Source organism: Plasmodium berghei, assembly GCF_900002375.2.
Source record: "Plasmodium berghei ANKA genome assembly, chromosome: 10".
NCBI lineage: Eukaryota > Apicomplexa > Aconoidasida > Haemosporida > Plasmodiidae > Plasmodium > Plasmodium berghei.
In genome coordinates, this window is record NC_036168.2 from 846,399 (window position 1) to 865,280 (window position 18,882).

At 22.5% G+C, this 18,882-nt stretch overlaps 6 protein-coding genes across 6 annotated transcripts; 2 read left to right on the forward strand and 4 right to left on the reverse strand.

The window, feature by feature from the left end:
• Positions 1 to 314: 314 nt before the first annotated feature.
• PBANKA_1020300 (ankyrin-repeat protein, putative) lies at positions 315 to 2,120 on the reverse strand (the record flags this gene model as incomplete). The annotated part of the gene is made up of 1 exon (XM_034565291.1): positions 315 to 2,120. One exon carries the CDS (start codon positions 2,118 to 2,120, stop codon positions 315 to 317), a length of 1,806 nt encoding a protein of 601 aa, XP_034422002.1.
• A 2,678-nt stretch (positions 2,121 to 4,798) lies between these two features.
• Positions 4,799 to 6,313, forward strand: PBANKA_1020400 (nucleolar GTP-binding protein 2, putative; the record flags this gene model as incomplete). Its single annotated transcript, XM_034565292.1, has 1 exon — positions 4,799 to 6,313. One exon carries the CDS (start codon positions 4,799 to 4,801, stop codon positions 6,311 to 6,313), a length of 1,515 nt encoding a protein of 504 aa, XP_034422003.1.
• Positions 6,314 to 6,972: 659 nt separating this feature from the next.
• PBANKA_1020500 (14-3-3 protein, putative) lies at positions 6,973 to 8,601 on the reverse strand (the record flags this gene model as incomplete). The annotated part of the gene is made up of 1 exon (XM_034565293.1): positions 6,973 to 8,601. One exon carries the CDS (start codon positions 8,599 to 8,601, stop codon positions 6,973 to 6,975), a length of 1,629 nt encoding a protein of 542 aa, XP_034422004.1.
• A 1,834-nt stretch (positions 8,602 to 10,435) lies between these two features.
• On the forward strand, positions 10,436 to 11,893 carry PBANKA_1020600 (actin-related protein, putative; the record flags this gene model as incomplete). The annotated part of the gene is made up of 1 exon (XM_034565294.1): positions 10,436 to 11,893. The coding sequence occupies one exon, from the start codon at positions 10,436 to 10,438 to the stop codon at positions 11,891 to 11,893; it is 1,458 nt and encodes a 485-aa protein (XP_034422005.1).
• A 737-nt stretch (positions 11,894 to 12,630) lies between these two features.
• PBANKA_1020700 (conserved Plasmodium protein, unknown function) lies at positions 12,631 to 15,552 on the reverse strand (the record flags this gene model as incomplete). Its single annotated transcript, XM_034565295.1, has 1 exon — positions 12,631 to 15,552. The coding sequence occupies one exon, from the start codon at positions 15,550 to 15,552 to the stop codon at positions 12,631 to 12,633; it is 2,922 nt and encodes a 973-aa protein (XP_034422006.1).
• A 1,501-nt stretch (positions 15,553 to 17,053) lies between these two features.
• PBANKA_1020800 (conserved Plasmodium protein, unknown function) lies at positions 17,054 to 18,472 on the reverse strand (the record flags this gene model as incomplete). Its single annotated transcript, XM_034565296.1, has 1 exon — positions 17,054 to 18,472. The coding sequence occupies one exon, from the start codon at positions 18,470 to 18,472 to the stop codon at positions 17,054 to 17,056; it is 1,419 nt and encodes a 472-aa protein (XP_034422007.1).
• Between the last annotated feature and the right edge of the window lie 410 nt (positions 18,473 to 18,882).

The window sequence follows — 18,882 nt, forward strand, 5'->3', positions numbered from 1 at the left end:
CTAATAATATAACAAATTTGAGAAAAGTGAAAATGCCCGTTACTGTATCATAATAACGATGCTGAAAATGGACGCATTATAAATTTGTGAAAATAAAAGTCGAAATAAATTAAGACAATATAATTTTGAAAATCACAATTAACAAAATTTAAAGCCTATGAAAAAACAATTCAAAAAAAAAATATATTTTTTTATAATTAAAAATAAGTAAAATGATTCAAAAATGTAACAAAATATACAGATAATCATTGTTAGAAAATATACAATAATTTCTTATATTTATTTTATTGCAAATTATATATATAATTATCATTTTAGAAAAATAAACATATATGATAAAAAATATCATATGATAAATGTGAGAATATATGATCAGATTTCTTATTTCGTATTATCCATGCATTTCTTAAATTTATTTTTCGAGACTGTTGTAAAATATATTGTCTTAATTCTACATCTTCAACTAAATTTATAGGCAAATTATTACATGGCGTTTTAACAAATAAATTTGCTCCTTTGTGAATTAGAGCTTTAAATATTTTTATATTTCCAGATACTGCAGCAGCATGTATTGGAAATAATTGTAGATGTATATCAAAATAATTTACATTTGCTCCTTTTTTTAAAATATATTTTACTAATTTATAGCTCCCTGAAGTGATAACACAACATAATATTTTACTCATAACCTTTTTTTTAATAATTGATTTATATTTAAAATAATAATAAGTTTCTAAATTTTTTGTATACACATTATATATTTTCATATTATATATAATTTTATCCATTGTTTCTTTTAAAGTTTGTTCGATTTGTTTATACATTAATATTTTTACAATTCCTTTATGCCCTTCAAAAGATGCATAGTGTATGGGTTCTAACAAATTTACATCTAAATGTGTAATATTAGCTGAATTATCTATTAATAATTTTACGACTTCATAATTACCCATAGTTGATGCAGCATGCAAAGCTGAATCTCCTTTTTTATTTAAATATGATAATGCCCCATTTTGTAATAAATATTTACATACATTCAAATGATTCGATATAGATGCAAACCACAATGCTGTTTCATTATTGTATGTCAATGCATTTATGTCTGCATTATTATTTACTAAAAATTTTACTGTTTTTATATCTCCTTTAGATGCGCATATATGTAATGCTGTATATTTTCTTATTTTTGTTTTACTGTTTATATCTATTCCAGACTTTAATAAATATTTTATTAATTCTATGTTACCATCATTACTAGCTAGATGTATTGATTCTAAATCAAATGGAGCAATTGAAGAAACATTTTCTATGTTATCCATATATTCACCCATATATGCATCTAAATCACTATAAGTAAAGCTATCCCCATAACTACTATTACTAATTATTCGTCGGATTTCATCATTTTCACAAATGTTTATAATACTCTTATTTTTATTGTATGATTTACAATTTATTTGTGGCAAACTACAATTATCACCATTCTTTATTTGGGGGTAACTTACTTCCTGTTTGCTTACTGAAATAAAACATTCCCCAATTTTATCACTATTATTATCACAACATATATTTATGCGAACTTTTTTTTTTTCTTTTTTATTCCATTTTTCAATTTTCAAAATTCCTTTTCTTTTTTTTTCATCACTATATATATGAGGCACATACAATTCTTTTGTAGAATCACCTTTTGAAATATTTTTCTCTATCATGTTCATATCATATAACATTTGGCTAGTCGATTTATTAACATTTGTTAAGCTTGAAAAACGAACTAAATGATATTTCATTTTAGTTTCATCATTTTTAATATGTTTATTTTTAGTGCATTTAGTTTGAGTGTGGGTCTGGTTCCGAAAATATACAAAATGACAAGGCCATGAATAAAAATTGCATATACTTTCATTATTTGTATATGTTATATATTTGATTCGATTTTTAGGAGTTTGTTTTTTGTTTTTTATATTTTTCTTATTTTCTATTGTATTTTGTTTATAATTTTTTTTGTGAAACCACTGTAAATCGTTTTCTTCTTTATGATTCGTTTCATTTTTCTTAAAAAATTTATGAATCATATAATTTTGTTCCCCCATTGTATTCATACCACTCTTATTTATGAGCATCCCATACAATAGCCATTTAATCACAACTAATAATAGTATTTATATTTTTTAATATTTTTCTAAATTGGAATTTAGTAAAATTGACAACTATCTATACAATAATTGTAAAACAATTTATTTAAACTTTTCTCACTTATTTAAAATTGGTATATATGGACAAAAAAAAAGACAAAGTGGCGAGTACATATAGGGCAAGGTCTATCACATTATATGACATCAATGTAAAAAAACATAAGTATGAAAAATTGTAATTTAGAATAAATAAATTCGTTTCCCTTTCAGCTATAATTAATAATTCAGAAATAAAAATATGAATGAACAAATGTAGAACAATTATAAGTTTTATTCCATGAAACAAAAATTTACATGTGCAAATGCACGAATATTATTAGTAAAAAAAAAATAAATAAAATTAATTAACAAACAAATAAAAGTAATAAAAATAATCATGTATTAAACAAAACATTTTGACATTAAATGAAATTATATCTCAGGAAAATAGGAATTAAAATTATATTGCATGTTCATAATTATTTTGTCTTATTTTTATCATATTTTTTTTTTTACTAAAAAATATTTTATCGCAGACTAAATATACGTGTGCGAAAATGTATCGTAATTGTAGGTATGTTTTTTTTTCTGACTGTTCATAAAATAAAGTAATATTATTAGAATAATAGTGGCAAACTAGTGTATAGGCAAACAAAAATTCCAATTTTATTTTTTTTTCTAACAAAAGGAAAAAATATAGAATGAAAGCAAAAGAATATCTTTGTAATATGTTTTGGTTTGTCTTTTCACCAATAGGTATATTGTATGCATAGAAATGAACAAAATTAAAACAAGTTAGTATTGCATGTTATATTACATGGCAAACACAGTGTGAATAAATGGAACCATATACCTTTTTAAATATTTTACACGATGTAAACGAAATACGTAGCTTCAATGTATCGTTTTGTTTTGACACAAAAAAATGCATATACTTTATCCTGACCAGTTCATACAAATTTGCATAAATTCATAAAAAAATATTTCATGTGAATAATATTTTTATAATTATAACAAAACAATAACATTAATAGTCATTGTTTTAAAAAGGGTTTAAACCAATTCAATAAAAGTTAAAATGAAATTTAAAAACAAGTTGTATTATTTCATGAGATTCGTGCTTTGAAAGTGCATAGTATTTTATTCCTCTGTTTTTTTTTTAAATTGATACATGATTTTTCAATTAACATATATTTATTTAGTATGTATTTCTATTAATTTACAATTTTGGCATTGTATATTTTTTACGAAATAACATTTCAATAATACATACATATATATACGGAAAATAAATGGCACTATATCATACCTAATTTATCTGTCTTCTATATCCAATTGGTGTTTATGTTATTCTACAAAACAGTTATTCTCAAATATTTAAAAAAGTTTATATTATAATAGTATATAAAAAATATATAATTTTGAAAATTAGATTTCATAAAAGATATAACTATAATTCTTAGTACTTTTTCATATTTGCATGACTGAGTCATAATTAGTAAAAAGAAAAAAAAATTATAGTTATTAGCCGAATAATTGTATATTTTAGTCATATTAATTATTTGTCTGATAATTTTATTTAATTCGTAATATAGGAACGAATATGTATATAATATGGTTATTTTTGTATTAAAACAAATATATTAATTAGTAAAATGAAAATATTATTTATTAGGGATATATAATGTTTGCTTTTGTCCATTTCTCATAAATAAAAATACATAAACACGACACATATTTATGAATATAAGAAAAATATATGTATGTAATGTGTTTCAATTAATGCTAAAAATATATGTACTAAATAAAAATATATTATAGAGAGTAATTTTAATTGCCTATTATATGCGTTTTACATTTTTTGGACTGAATTTGGGTATCATTTTTTTACTATTAAAAATGAAGTAATTATTAATATGCATATAGAGATCAAAGGTTGGGGATGGGGAATGGCAATTTTTTATGCTATTAAAAAATGTAAAACGAAAATAAAAAAAAGTAATAATAGCAATTATTATTAAATTTGGAGCTATAAATTTCAGTCAAAAACGAAACAAAATATACATGTAGTTAAAATGAAATATTTTTTACATATATAAAAATATACTCATTGATAAAAAAAAAAAAATATTATACAATATTGTATGCACTATAATATATAATAAAAAGATTGGTAAAAAAAAATATATAATATATACATAAATATAAAATATTTAATGGAATAGCATGTTGGTAGAAAACAGAATTAGCCTCATAAATAGCATATTTTGAAAATATAAAAAATAAAAAAAAGCAAAATAAAAAAACGCAACATAAAAAAACGCAAAATAAAATAAAGTAAAATAAAATTATGTAAGTTGGATTTATCAAAGTGAAGGTATAACACAAAGAGACAAAAAACAATACGCATAGAAGCATTATATATAAATGCATGAACATTATAAATATAATATATACTTGCTTACATTTAAGCAATATTAAAAGGGATATACCATTATTTATTTTTAAGAATACTATATTTAAAGTAACATGCTTTATTTACTCTTCCCCTAAATATTAAAGAGATAAAAATAAGCATATCATAGTGGATATTTAGCTATTTTTTTTTTCTGAACAAGTCAGGTAAAATGATAAAAAAAGGGAGTTTGAAACTTGGGAGCACGCGGCTCGCGAAAAGCTCTGTATCAAATGTAAAAATGGATAATCGAGCAATAAACAAAGAAAAAGAAAAAAGAAAAACAAAAGAAAAATTAAACAGATTAAAAATGTATAGAACAAAAGCAGATTTAAAAAAAATGAATGCAAAAATTAATGAGGTGCGAAGAATAGAGCCAAGTATAAAATGGTTTAATAATACAAGAACTATAAGTCAAAACAAATTAGAAATATTTAGAAATAAATTAGAAGAACATACAAATGATCCTTTTAGTGTTGTAATAAAAAGATCAAAATTACCAATGGAATTATTAAAAGATGAAAAAGATTGTGTAACTAAAAAATATAAAAATGATAATTTTTTAAAAATAGAAAATTATAATGATATTTATAGTAAAAAAAAAAAAAGAAAAAAACCCAAATTAAATTTTGAAAGTTTAGAAGAATATGCTAATAATGCACAACAAAAATTACTAAATTACGAAACCGATAAAGATAATTCATTAGTTCATAAAAAAACGAATGTAGAAAAAAAATATATAAAAGATCATTTATTAAAGATCGGTCAATCTAAAAGAATATGGACAGAATTATATAAAGTAATAGATAGTTCTGATATAATATTAGAAGTGTTAGATGCACGAGATCCTATTGGTACTAGATGTAAAAAATTAGAAGAAAATTTAAAAAAAGATAGAGCACATAAACATATTATTTTAATCCTTAATAAAGTTGATCTTATACCAACATCAGTAGCAGAAAAATGGATCAAAATTTTGTCAAAAGAATATCCAACAATTGCTTATCATGCATCTATAAATAATCCATTTGGAAAAAGTGATTTATTTAATATTATAAGACAATATTCACAATTTTTTAAAAACATGAAAAAAAAACATATACATATAGGCTTAATCGGATATCCAAATGTGGGAAAAAGTGCAGTTATCAATTCTTTGAAAAAAAAAGTTGTTTGTATATCTGCATGTATACCTGGTCAAACTAAATATTGGCAATTTATAAAATTAACAAATAAAATATATTTAATTGATTGTCCTGGTATTGTCCCATATGATATTGAAGATTCAGATAAAATTTTACGATGTACGATGCGATTAGAAAAAATTACAAATCCACATTATTATATTGATGATATTTTTAAAATGGTTAATAAATCTCTTATTCTTAATCTCTATAAATTACCAGATGATTTGACATTTTCAAACTCTGAAGAATTCTTAGAAATACTTGCAAAAAAAATGGGAAAACTTCTTAAAGGCGGTGAACCTGATATTATATCGGTATCGAAAATTATGATTAATGATTGGATAAAAGGAAAAATCCCATATTTTGTCAATCCAGATGAATATGTTGATTCCACAAAAGGAAACTCCACCCTTACAGATTTGGAAAAACCCATTGATACTCAAGATAAAGTCGAAAATAATGCAGAAAATGAAGAAGAAATGGAAAATGTTGAAAAATGATGGAAAATAATTTATGAATCGAATTATATACAAACAGAAAAACAGAGAATTATCCGAATCCCTTATTGTATGCAAAAATATATAAAACATCTTTTTCTTGAATGATCAATGGTGTATGCGCTTCAAAATAGTATTTTTGAATGTGCTAATTTATTTGTTTATTTCTTTTTTTTTTCATAGATTTTTTTATTGTAATATTATTTAATTTGTCACATGCATATATATAATATAGTTTATTCCTTTTTTTTTTTAATTAAAAATTTCTATTAACATAAAAAATCAGTTGTTTTAAAACAAAAAGAGAATGTATATTATATCAGCTCATGTTTATACCCTCTCCTTTATCCAAGCCAAAGTTGAAATATATATGTTTTGTGAAAAATGGAAAATATGTAAACATGACAATATTTTCCTTATATATTCACACACAAACATTTCCATATGTAAATATGCAAGTACATTTTACAGGTAGCTATAAAAAAAAGGTTAAAAGATGCAAAAAATAGTAAAAAAAAAAAAGTGCTGAAAATGATATATACAACAATAATGCACATTTGTTGTATTCATAAAATATAATAGACTATTCCACATTATCTCATTGATATGCTATATCATGATATAATACGAAGTTATAAGATTGTAGGTTTAGGAATTGTCTTTTAAACTTTTAAAAAAAGAATGCTATTTTTGTTTAGCTTTTTGGACCATCGTTTTATGTTATATCTCATTTTGCTTAAAATTCGTGAGCACTTATCTGCTTGTTTAGTATCTTCTATTTTATCCAAAAGATTCGAAGATTTATCAAATACGTCTATACATATTTTTAAAGCTTTTTGTTCACATTCTAAATTCGAGTATAAAAAATATATATAATGGCTAGCTACACTTAAAAAATTAATATCTATTGGTTGTAAATATATGGATGCTAATTCAAAAGCTTTTTTATATGCATTCTTAGCTAGATGTTCATATTTATATTTCACACCAGTATCGGTTATATTTGATACAATTTTATATTGATTTGCATTTAAATGGATATAAAAAATTTTATTTTTATCGTCATTTGTTATTGTAGAAATTATACAATTAACTATGTTTATAATAACTTCACAATTTAGTAAAAATTCCTTTTTTATTTTAAATCGAATATTTTTGCATATATTTTTTTTTACAAATATTGTGGGGCTATTTGTGCAGTTTGAAAACTCGTTTTTTTCTTCACATTTGTTCCCTTTTAATAATAATGTATAATTTTTATAAAAGATCCTAAATGCGTACTTGTATGACATAATGTTATAATAGTTATACGAATTTATTGTATTTTCTATTTCTTCTTTTTCTATCTCTTTTAATTCGATTTGTTGATTTTTCAATCTGTCTAATAATAATAATATTGCACACCCAATTGCATATTTATAGTCAGAACATTTATATACAAGTCTCATAAAAGTGTATATACTCTCTCTGTTGAGTTTTATTTTTAGATTTTTATTCATGTTACTATAAATCAACATTTGTAACTTATTATTATATTCACTAGTTAAATTGTTATATTTATTTAAAATCTTATTTTTTATATTTTCTATTTCTTTTTTATTTATTTCGTTATTTTCTTCGCAACGATTTTCTACATGTATGTCCATTTCATAATAAGCCCCTAAAACATCATCATTACAAATAGAGGAGTAAGAAGAATTCAAGAAAGTATTTTTTTTACTACGATAATTAATTGTATGAAAACTTTTGCTTTTCTTAGTTTTTTCCTTTTTGTTGTTTTCATATATGAGACTACCATTTTTTGTCTTTCCTCTGGCATCAACTGTTTTGGCTCTATAATATTCTTCAATTTTTTTTGAATTTTTTATTTTATTTATATTTGCTCTTTTTTTTGCTAAATTTGTATCGAAGTTATTTCTATTGCTTTCCATCAAATGTGGTGATAATTTGTTCGCATTTAAATCATCTTTTTCCATATTGATAATAGTACTAGAACAATTTTTATTTATTATTTTTTTTTTTTTATTTCCTTCGCTAGTTATCATTATTTCGCTTTCTTTATTTTTTATATTTATATGTTTTTCTTTCATTTTTCGGTTTATTATATTTTTATCTGAAATTTCTTTTATGCTAGATTTCAGTTTGTTCTTCCCTTCATCTTTATGTACTATACAATGATTGCCCTTATCAGTTGAGTTACTCTTTTTTTCATTTCTTAAATTTATATTTTTGGGGCTTGCAAGAGGAGACACCCGTGTAATATTATGAGCACGTTTGTCTGAAGATTTCATATTTGTTAAACAAAAAAAAATATTTTTATTTTCATGTGTTAAAATAAATACCTTTATGCATCATTTATACCAATTCTGCGAAAATTTGGTGAAATAATTATTGTTAAGCATATAAATATAAGATCATTATTATGCTCTTATTTTGCTAAAAGGGAAAAAAGACATTTACCATCCTTTTAATATATAGCATTTTTTTTTAAATTATACAATTTCAGGAACAAATTAAAAGCAAATGTTTTCTCTACGTTTGTTACATATTTATAAGATAACAATTTAAAAGTAAAACGAAAATTGGAAAAAAAAAATATACCCATTTTTTAATGAATTTTATTCCATCAATCAAAAATATTATGCATTGTTCAGGAAAATAGCCATTTAAATAAAGTAAAAAAAAAAAATAGCCATAAAGTCAGATAAATATACACATTTAAAAATGTTTTGAAATCTATAATCCCATTAATGGGTATACATAAAAAACATCGCATTACTGTTCATGCAAAAAATTAATATATATGCGAAAAAACATAAATTTGTCTATTAATTCAAAAACCAAAAAGTATTGTAAAATAAGAAAGTTGGAGGGAAAAATAGGTTGAGAAAGTGCGGTTAAACCTTTAAAATTATTTACGAAAAATAAATACACAGGGAGACTATAAAGAAATACTTTTTATGAGAACCTTGTAACTCCTATGCTTGATTGGTCTATATAAACTATACATATCCTTTTACAAGTTTTAATAAAATAAAAAAAAAAGGAAGAATGCTTTAATATATATTTATTTTTAAATAAAACATAGTAGTGTGTCATTTCAAAATATTTTACTTATTTTTATTATTCATGATTAAGTTGTGTGTAACTAATATACATTTATGCGTGTTTTACATATATTGTGTAAATAACATAAAAATTTTATTTTTTCATCATGTTATATATATATTTTATTAAATTTGTTGTTAGCATATTACAACCTACATCATTTTTACACCATGTAATTGTATAAAATGACAAATGAACATATATAATACAAAAATTGTTAGTATAGAAAAAAGAAGAAAACTTATAAAATTATAAGCAAATAAGCAAAACTATATAAAATATATACAGATATGGAAAGGTAAATTAATGCTAGGAATTTTTTTGTTCTCATTTCCTTTTTTTAATATATGCATTAATATAATTTTTTTTTTGCGATAATAGTTTTTTGGATCTTTATGGAGAAAACATACACGTGCTGCATATTTTAGGAATTTATTATATATATATATAATTTATTTGGATACATTTTTATAATGTTTTATTCTATTATTTATTTACAATTTTTTTAAATTATTTAACTTTTTTATGTTTTTCGTGTTTTATTATTATACTTTTTAATTTTTTGCATTTCTACTTAAAAAAAATAGAATGAAAACGGCTTAAAACAATAGGATCTAAAGATTTGCCTTGAATAAAACAGTACTAAAACAAAACCCGCCTTATTTATATTTTATTACTTATTTGGTATTTGTTTTTTTAGCTACTTTGAAACATTGAGAGCTTAAATGCATACATCGGAACTAGTACAAAATATATGCATGTATATAGATTAATAAAAAAGCATTAACAAGTGGAAAGAAATATGAACACATGTTTGCAGGAGGCATCAAACAAAAAGTTGTGAGGATATCCAAAGAAAAAAATAAATCTTTATACAGGAGTGACCTCCATCTCAATACAATTGAAAAGAAAAGCATTGAAGTATAAACAAAATTGTATATACATATAGTATTTTTTATGAATAAATAAGTGATTATATCATATGGTAACAAGCTTGAAGATATCGTTCTAAAAAACATGACCTCAAAAAATGAAATAACTGAAAGCCTTTTATGTGGTGGAGAAGATATCTCAGCACTTGTAGTTGATTTGGGTTTTTATAGTTCCAAAATAGGGCACAACCAAGAAGATACGCCAAGAATATTTTTAAATAGCATATGTGGCGAGGATATATATGACAACGGATATATTAATAATATGGAAGAAGAAAATAAGGGGGCAGGTACGAATAAATTAAAGTTTCCGCTAAATATATATAATAGACATGAACATGTAAGAATAAAACCTTTATTTTATAAGGATAGTGTAAGTAATGAAGTTACATTAAATAGTGATGTATTTGAAAAAATATTAGAATATTCAATAGAAGGAGTAGAAATAAAAAGAGTGTATGAATGTAATGATGAAATAATCCATCCTTTTAAAATAGGTGGATTAAATTTAAATATTAGTGAGCATCCAATTCTTTTATCTGAATCTAATATACATAATAATAAAATAAGAGAACAAATGACAGAAATACTATTTGAAAAATATAATGTTGCTGCATTATATTTTGCTAAAAAAGCTAAACTCACATCCTTTAGTTTAGGGAGATCAAATTCGTTAGTTATAGATATAGGGTTTAGCTCGTTAAATATAAATGGTGTATATGAAGGATATGTTCTTCAAAAAAATTCAATGGATTATAATATTGGAGGTGATTATTTTGATAGGTTAATATATAATAAATTGGAAAAAAGTAATGTTAATATTTTGCCATACTTTTGCAAAAGTTATATAGGTAGTAATAATAATGGAAATATAGATTTGTTTAAAAATATTCACAATTCATATAAAGAGGAAGCTATTTTGGATGTAATCAGATATATGAAAGAGAGTGTTTGTAAAGTCCGGGTTGAACATAATAATTTCAATGGAAATAGTACAAATGAAAGTAATAATAATGAGACATGTAAAAAAAGTATAAATAGTAATGAAAGCGATAACAATTTAAATAATCATTCTGAATATATTAATAATGAAAGTTATTCTTTAAAAGAAGAATTTTTTGAATTACCAGATGGGTTTAAAATTAATATAGATAGTTATAAATATGATATAGCTGAGGATTTATTTAAAAGTTCACAATTTGAAAGCAATTTCAAAGGATTACCACAATCAGTTATAGATTATATTATATCATCCGATGTAGATATAAGAAAAGACTTATTGCAATCTATTATAATAACAGGTGGATCTTCATTATTTCCAGGTTTATCTGAACGATTATGTTATTCTTTAAAAGAAAGTGAAGCTTTTGCTAATTCAATTAAAGTAAAAATATTAAACATGACATCAATCGTGGAAAATAAATACTCATCATGGTTAGGTGGGTCTGTTTTAGCTAGCTTGGGTACATTCCAACAATTATGGGTGTCCAAAAGTGAGTACCTTGATTCAGGACACAAGCTTATATTTGACAGGTGTTTTTAAGGGGGAATATATCCTCTGCATAAATCTGTATATCATTTTGTGAAATTCTTTTTTTGAACTTTTTTTTGTTTAAAAATCATATAACTTTATAATGCAAGTGTAGAAATTAACATATGTTGTTAATGCAATAGTATACCTTTTTTTATCGCATTACTGTATGTGTGTGCAAAAAAAAAATGAACAGGTAGCTATTTTTAATATATATTTAAACTTGCTCATATTTTTTTATAATATTCGCAAAAAATTTATGAACATGTTAGAAATTGTCTAATTAAATTATGAACGATTAATTTTTTTGCATTCAAAATAAAATTTAAGATAAATTGAGAAAAACTATTCAATCAAATATGAATGTTAATGTTAAAAAGTTTAAGGTTTTTCTTATAATGGCCAAATGCAAAAATTATTCACTGGCTATAAAAAAAATGTAGTAAAGTAGCAAAGAAATATGTATATAATAAGTACACATGTTCATATACACGCATTGAGGAGGGCCCAAGATGTACCCTTTCCTTCATAACATAAGGACATATATATGTTCATTTTGGGTGATAAAAATTTAAAAAATAATAAAAAATATAAATAATAATGATATTTTTTGAATAGAGAGGACCTCATTTGTGATATGTATATTGATAACATAAAAAAAAAAATAAGAATGTAATAGTTTTTTTAAAATTAATTAAAGTTTTACATATTCATTGGATAGATATAATTATATTTTAATTTTTGATAAGTTACTCATTTTCAGCATGTTTGAAATCTTTCAAAACATTATCTATAACATACTGTGGGATTTTAGAAATATTTTCATAATCACTATTTAAAGATGATAATATTTTTTCCCATAAATTTTCTCCTTGGCATGTACTAAACATATCTGAGTTAGGCATTTGTTCATGCTCATTATTATTATTTCCTTCGCTAGTTGTATTAAAAATTATTTTAGATAATAATTCTTTATTATCACAATTTATAGGTATCCAATAATCGTTATTTAATTCTTCTATTAATTGATTTAAATCCCATGTCGCTTTCCCTATAAATCTTTTTATTAATTTTGTTTTTTTTCCACAATCTGTATTTACATTTTCTTCGTTTTTTATTTCGATACCTTTTTCTTTTCTATATGTTTTAACTAGGTTAGTTAATTTGTCGTTATTTTTGTCACTTTTAATGTTATCAGCACTTAGCTCATAATCTGTTTTATCAAGCATATTATGTCCATTTAAAGATGAAGAATTTACATTATCATTATATCCTTCATATAATACATCATTTACTATAATATTTTTTGAAATTTTTTTTATATTATGTAAAATAGTTAATCCAGGTAATGGCCCTCCTAGCCAAAATAAGTTTACAGGATTTCCTGGATAATAATTTTTATTAACAGACTTTGATTTTATTTTTTCTATGGATGACATGACTTTATTTTTTTCTTTTCTTTTTATACTTATTTCATTTTTTAACTTTTCAAAAGTTTGTTTATCTATGTCAAGTGCAGAATCATTTTCATCTTCTTCTTCGTCATCTTCTTCATCATCATCTTCATCATCATCTTCTTCTTCATCGTCTTCTTCTTCATCTTCTTCATCTTCATCATCCTCATCTTCATCATCCTCGTCTTTTTCATCTTCATCTTCTTCACACATTTGTTGTTTTGCGCGCGTTCTTAAAAGTTGTTTTTTATTTTTTTTTTCAGTGTCATATGTTTTGTCTTCCTCTAATTGATCATGATCATTAATTAGTTCATTTGTTTCTCTAAATTTTTGTATTTTTCTATGAATTCTTTCTTTTTCTTTTTCCGTTAATTTTGGTTTATCAATTGTTTCAGTAGCTTTTGATCTTATTGTGTTGGCATTTCTTAAAGCTAATTTGTTTTGAGAGTTTTGAAATTTATTTTTGTTTTTTTTTTCTTTATCGAAAATATGGATGCGATTATTTATAATAACAACTTTCCATTTGTTATATTTTTCAAAATATACTTTATAAAATTCGTTTAAAAATTCAAGTTTTTTAATTTCACATTTTATATCTGTCATAGATCCAATATTATATGAAGGTAGAAATCGTAAATATAATGGAACTTTATTTAATTTTATAATATAATGAGTAATTATATCCAATAAATGCTCATCCATAATAGTAAACAAATTATTATTTTGAATATTTTTTTTATTCATAAACTGCTTTGAAGTAGTTCTAAATTGTATTCTTAAAAACATTTCTTGTAAATCTTTTAATGTTGGAAAATCATCATATTTTCCATTATTCGAATTTTCTTTATTTTCATTAAAATTTGGAACAATTGCATCATTTGAATTTTTATTTGTTGCAATTAATTCATTATTATCACTAACTTTTGATTTATCTGTGTCTATAGTCTTGTTTTCTTCCTTTGAAATGTCATTCCACATTTTATTTTCTTCGGCTTTGTTTCCTTCTATGTTACTATTCATTATACCATCAAGGGGTGTTTGATCTTTTTCAATACATGGTTGTATATTTTCTTGAATTTCTTTAGAAATATTATTATTGGAATTAGAATCTGATATATCCTTTTGATCATCTTGGAAATGTGATTCGTCATTTTTTTTTTTTTTTTTTTTTTTTGAATATAAGTTATTTAATATTTTGTTAACTTCCTTTTCTTTAGACAAACACATATAATTATTATATAAAGGATGTTTATTTAATATCAAACCATATACAATATTATTTTTATCTTTATGTGTAATTATAATAACTGATTTATTCCACAATGTATTTGAAGTTAATGGATGGGAAATGAGAATAGTTCCTTTTTTTATTTCATTTTTTTCATTTTCATTTTTAAAAATAGATGAATTTGATATCTCTTTTCCTTTATCAGTTATTTTTATTTGATATAGATCATCATTTAGCTTCTCAATAGATTGAATGTTTTCATTACTAACTTTATTTTGTTCATCTTTTTCATTTGTATTAATAATAGTATTTGTTTTATTTATACAATTTTTTAAAACCTGGGTTAACCTCTTACTTTTTTGTAAAAATATATCATTTTTTATATGTTTTTTTTTTTTTTTTTTTTTTTTTCCATAAATTTTTATATCATTATTATCATCATAATTTCCAATACTATTTTCATTCAATTTTTTTATGTCTATGATGTGTATATTATTTTTAAACATATTTTTTTCATCTTCACAACTCCATATTTGTTTTCTATTCATTAAAGAATTAATATTTTCAAAATTGGAATCCGAATAAAATGTATAATGATCATTATTATTTTTATTTGTTGTATTTATGTCAATTCTATTTACAGAATTTTTAGTTTTATAATCCAATTGTAATATTGAATTTTTAATTCGCCCTAAATGCCTCATAGCAGTGAATCCAATATTATAAAAATCCTCATTATTTTTTAAATTTTTTCTCATATATTTTATAAGTTCATTTCTTAAATTTTTTTTTTTGGATTTGATAGGGCAAAAATGTGTATTCATATTTATAAAATCTTTTAAAAAATTATTATATATATCACATTTTTCATTTTCATATCTATAAGCATTTGAAATAAAGCATTTCCACACACTATGTTCATCAAAGAAGTTTGATATTTTTCCAACATTCCGAGCTAACAATCTGATAACTTGTTTGTTTCCTTCCATATTAATTATATTTGCATAAGTATGCGTTTTATCCTTTTAATTTCATACATTACATAAATTTGTTTTTTTTTCTTCCAAAAAATATAAAGAAACAATACAGTATTATATATATATATTAATGTGTAATGATAGTTAATAAACACAACTGAAATTTATAGTTGAAGGGAACCCTATATATTCTTCCTTTAAATCATAATATAATATAATACAATACAAGTTGTATAAATGTATAAGCACCAACTTATATATTCCCTCTCTTTTTCCAATTAAGCCAAACTATTACAGTGTTAAAAAAAATATTCTATATTAAGTAATATGTTTAAAGAATATTGTTGAATGTTTGTAAAACTTTGATAATACTTCTCTTTAATTTCCAAGGCTAATATCTTGAATAAAATTTTTTCTATACTTTTTTAATTATTTAAAAAATATATAAAATATAACAAATAAAAAAACTTCTATACGAAATGGTCGTAAAAAATGTAACAAACTTTGTATAATGTTATAAAAAAATATCAAAAAAAAAAAAATTTCATTGTATTTTATGAAAGAACTTTATAATGTAGTGTTTGCCAAAAACACGCATACATATATATATATATATATATATATATATATACATATTATATATGCATCAAAACTATCAATTTGATGACATTTTTTTTTTTATAGATATCCATTATTTCCTCAAGAAATATTTTGTATGTTTGCAAAGATAGTATATGAACGTATTATATTTTTTTAATATATATTTTTAATTTTTTAATTTTTATTTTTTTATTTTTTTTTAAACATTTTTTGTGTTATGACTTAAAATATGTTTTCACAACTTTTGTTGCTTCTCGATCAATTTAACACTTATTTATTTTTGTGGAAAATATTTTTATGATCTTCATTTTAATTAGTTAATGAATGAACTATATATATCCTATTTTTATAAAAAAAAATATATTATTTTTAATAAGTCAGCATAAAAATAGTTATATATGTACGCATGCCGTCGTTTTTTTTTCATCCCCTTTCTACAAAATATAAATTTTTTTAAACATTTTTTAAAGTGTGCTTTTACTTAAAAATTTGAAAAAATGCGTCAAAAAATGTCAAAACATGCCAAAATAATATGGAATATATAAAGACATAATCCAAGTTACAAAAAATGGCGATTAAACAGTCAAATATTATTTTGAGAATAACTTGAAAAAAAAGAGAAACTTTAAAGAATCATATGTATATGCACATGTATACGCTTGTGTATATGCGTATATTTACAGCCATCGCTCTTATTTATTTCAACTTCAAATATATACAAAAGATATTCCACATATGATTACAAATCGCAGATAAAAATAATATTCTTTGTATAGAGGATAAATAAAAATAAAAAAATGAGAAACAATATAAAAGGTGTACATATATCCTATTTTGTAGAAAAAATAATAATTTATTGGGTAAATAATCATAATTTTATAACTTCAAAAACGGATTCTACACATGAAATAGTTTACAAAATAAATGATGTTGTCTTATTGAAAGATCGAATTTTTTTACTATTTTTAAAATTGTGAAAAGTGGCATATCTTTTTTTCAATTGGTCAAAGGTGTTACTATTTCTTAATAAATTTCTGATTTGCTTTTCTATAATTGATAAATTTTGTTTCCCTTTAATACCTGTCAAAATTTGAGAAATAATCTGATCTTCTGATTGTATATTTAAAAATAGTAAAAAGGTTTTTTTTATATATTCTTTTGTTTGTGGTAACTTTGCATTCATAAAATTTATGAACGGTTCAGAAAAATCAGATAAGTTAACTTTTTTTAAATTATCAATTGACAAATTATTTAAAAACTGATAAACTAAATATCCCATTTTCATAGATATAGATGAATTAATATTATTTGATTCAGTACAAATTAATCTTAAAATTTCAAAATTATTAATAATCGTATTATTTATCACAAACTCCGAGATAGCATTAGTAGCACATGTATTTAAAAAATGATTTTTTATATCTAATTTTTTTATTATATATGGGAAAATTAAAGAAAAAAATTTACTCAAAATTAGTTCATTCCTTTTTACACTTATACATAAATGTTTAATTGTTAAGAAGCCATTTTTGCTTATACAAGATCGTGGGCTATAACAATAATTTATTATATATGGAATAACAAATTTTAAATTACACCATTCTTTAAATATATCACTATTTTTCCCTAGTATTTGTATATTTGCTAAACATGTAAAATCTTTTGTCCAATGCATTTCTTCTTCATTTTTTTCGACATTTATTTTTTGATTAATTTGCACCGATATCGAATTATTTTGAACTTTGTCTACGCTATCTTTATCTATATTTATCTTTTTCAGTTTTGTTACTTTTTCTTTCATTTTTAAAAGGTATACTACTATATCTTTAAATATATCAATGGATATATCTCGTATTACCGCATTTTCATTTCCCCATTCATAATTATTATTATTAACAACCAAATTAGTACTAGCTTTTTCGCATGTACTGTTCATAATTATATCTGAAAAATTATGAACACAAAAAAAATCACTATTTTCATCTTTAATAATATTAATTTCTTTTTGAATATCAGTACTGTTCTTGTTATCATCTAAAACTATTTCCAATGTTTTCTGGTACTTTTTTAAAATATCATTATTGTCTTTGTTAATTAATCCATATGGTAAATTGGTTATATTTGGTATACTATTCCATTCATAATAATCTATGACAAAGTCATATAATATGTTTTCATCAAATTCGTTATTTGAATTCATTTTTGTTTTTATATTTTCTTCTTCTAACTCATTCTTATTCGTTTTCACTGAAAAATCGTTTTCAACACTATTTTTTTTATAATTATTATATTCTGTAAATTTTATTTCTTCTTTAATTCCATCTTTTTTCATGTTTCAGTTTTTTCAAAAAGCAAGGCTATTTCCGTCGCGTAAAAGGAAAGGAAAGGGACGGAGGTAGGAAACAAAACAAATCAAACAAATAATCAAATAAATCAGTAAGCCAAACGAGATAAATTAAAAATAAATTAGCACACAAATTAAAAATAAACTATCACATAAATTATTACATAAGTTATCACATAAATTAGCACACAAATTAATAAATAAATTAATAAAATAAAATAAATACACAAAATATTCTTGCCTGTTAATAATTTTCCTTTACTTTTCGAATATTTTTTCTTTTTTTACAGCCAAAAGTCAGGAAAAAAATATATGGCTATAAAGGTGTGTGCAAGAGTTTTAAACAAAAATATACATATATATTGTTTCCCAATTAAAACGTATTATCATCTCTGCAT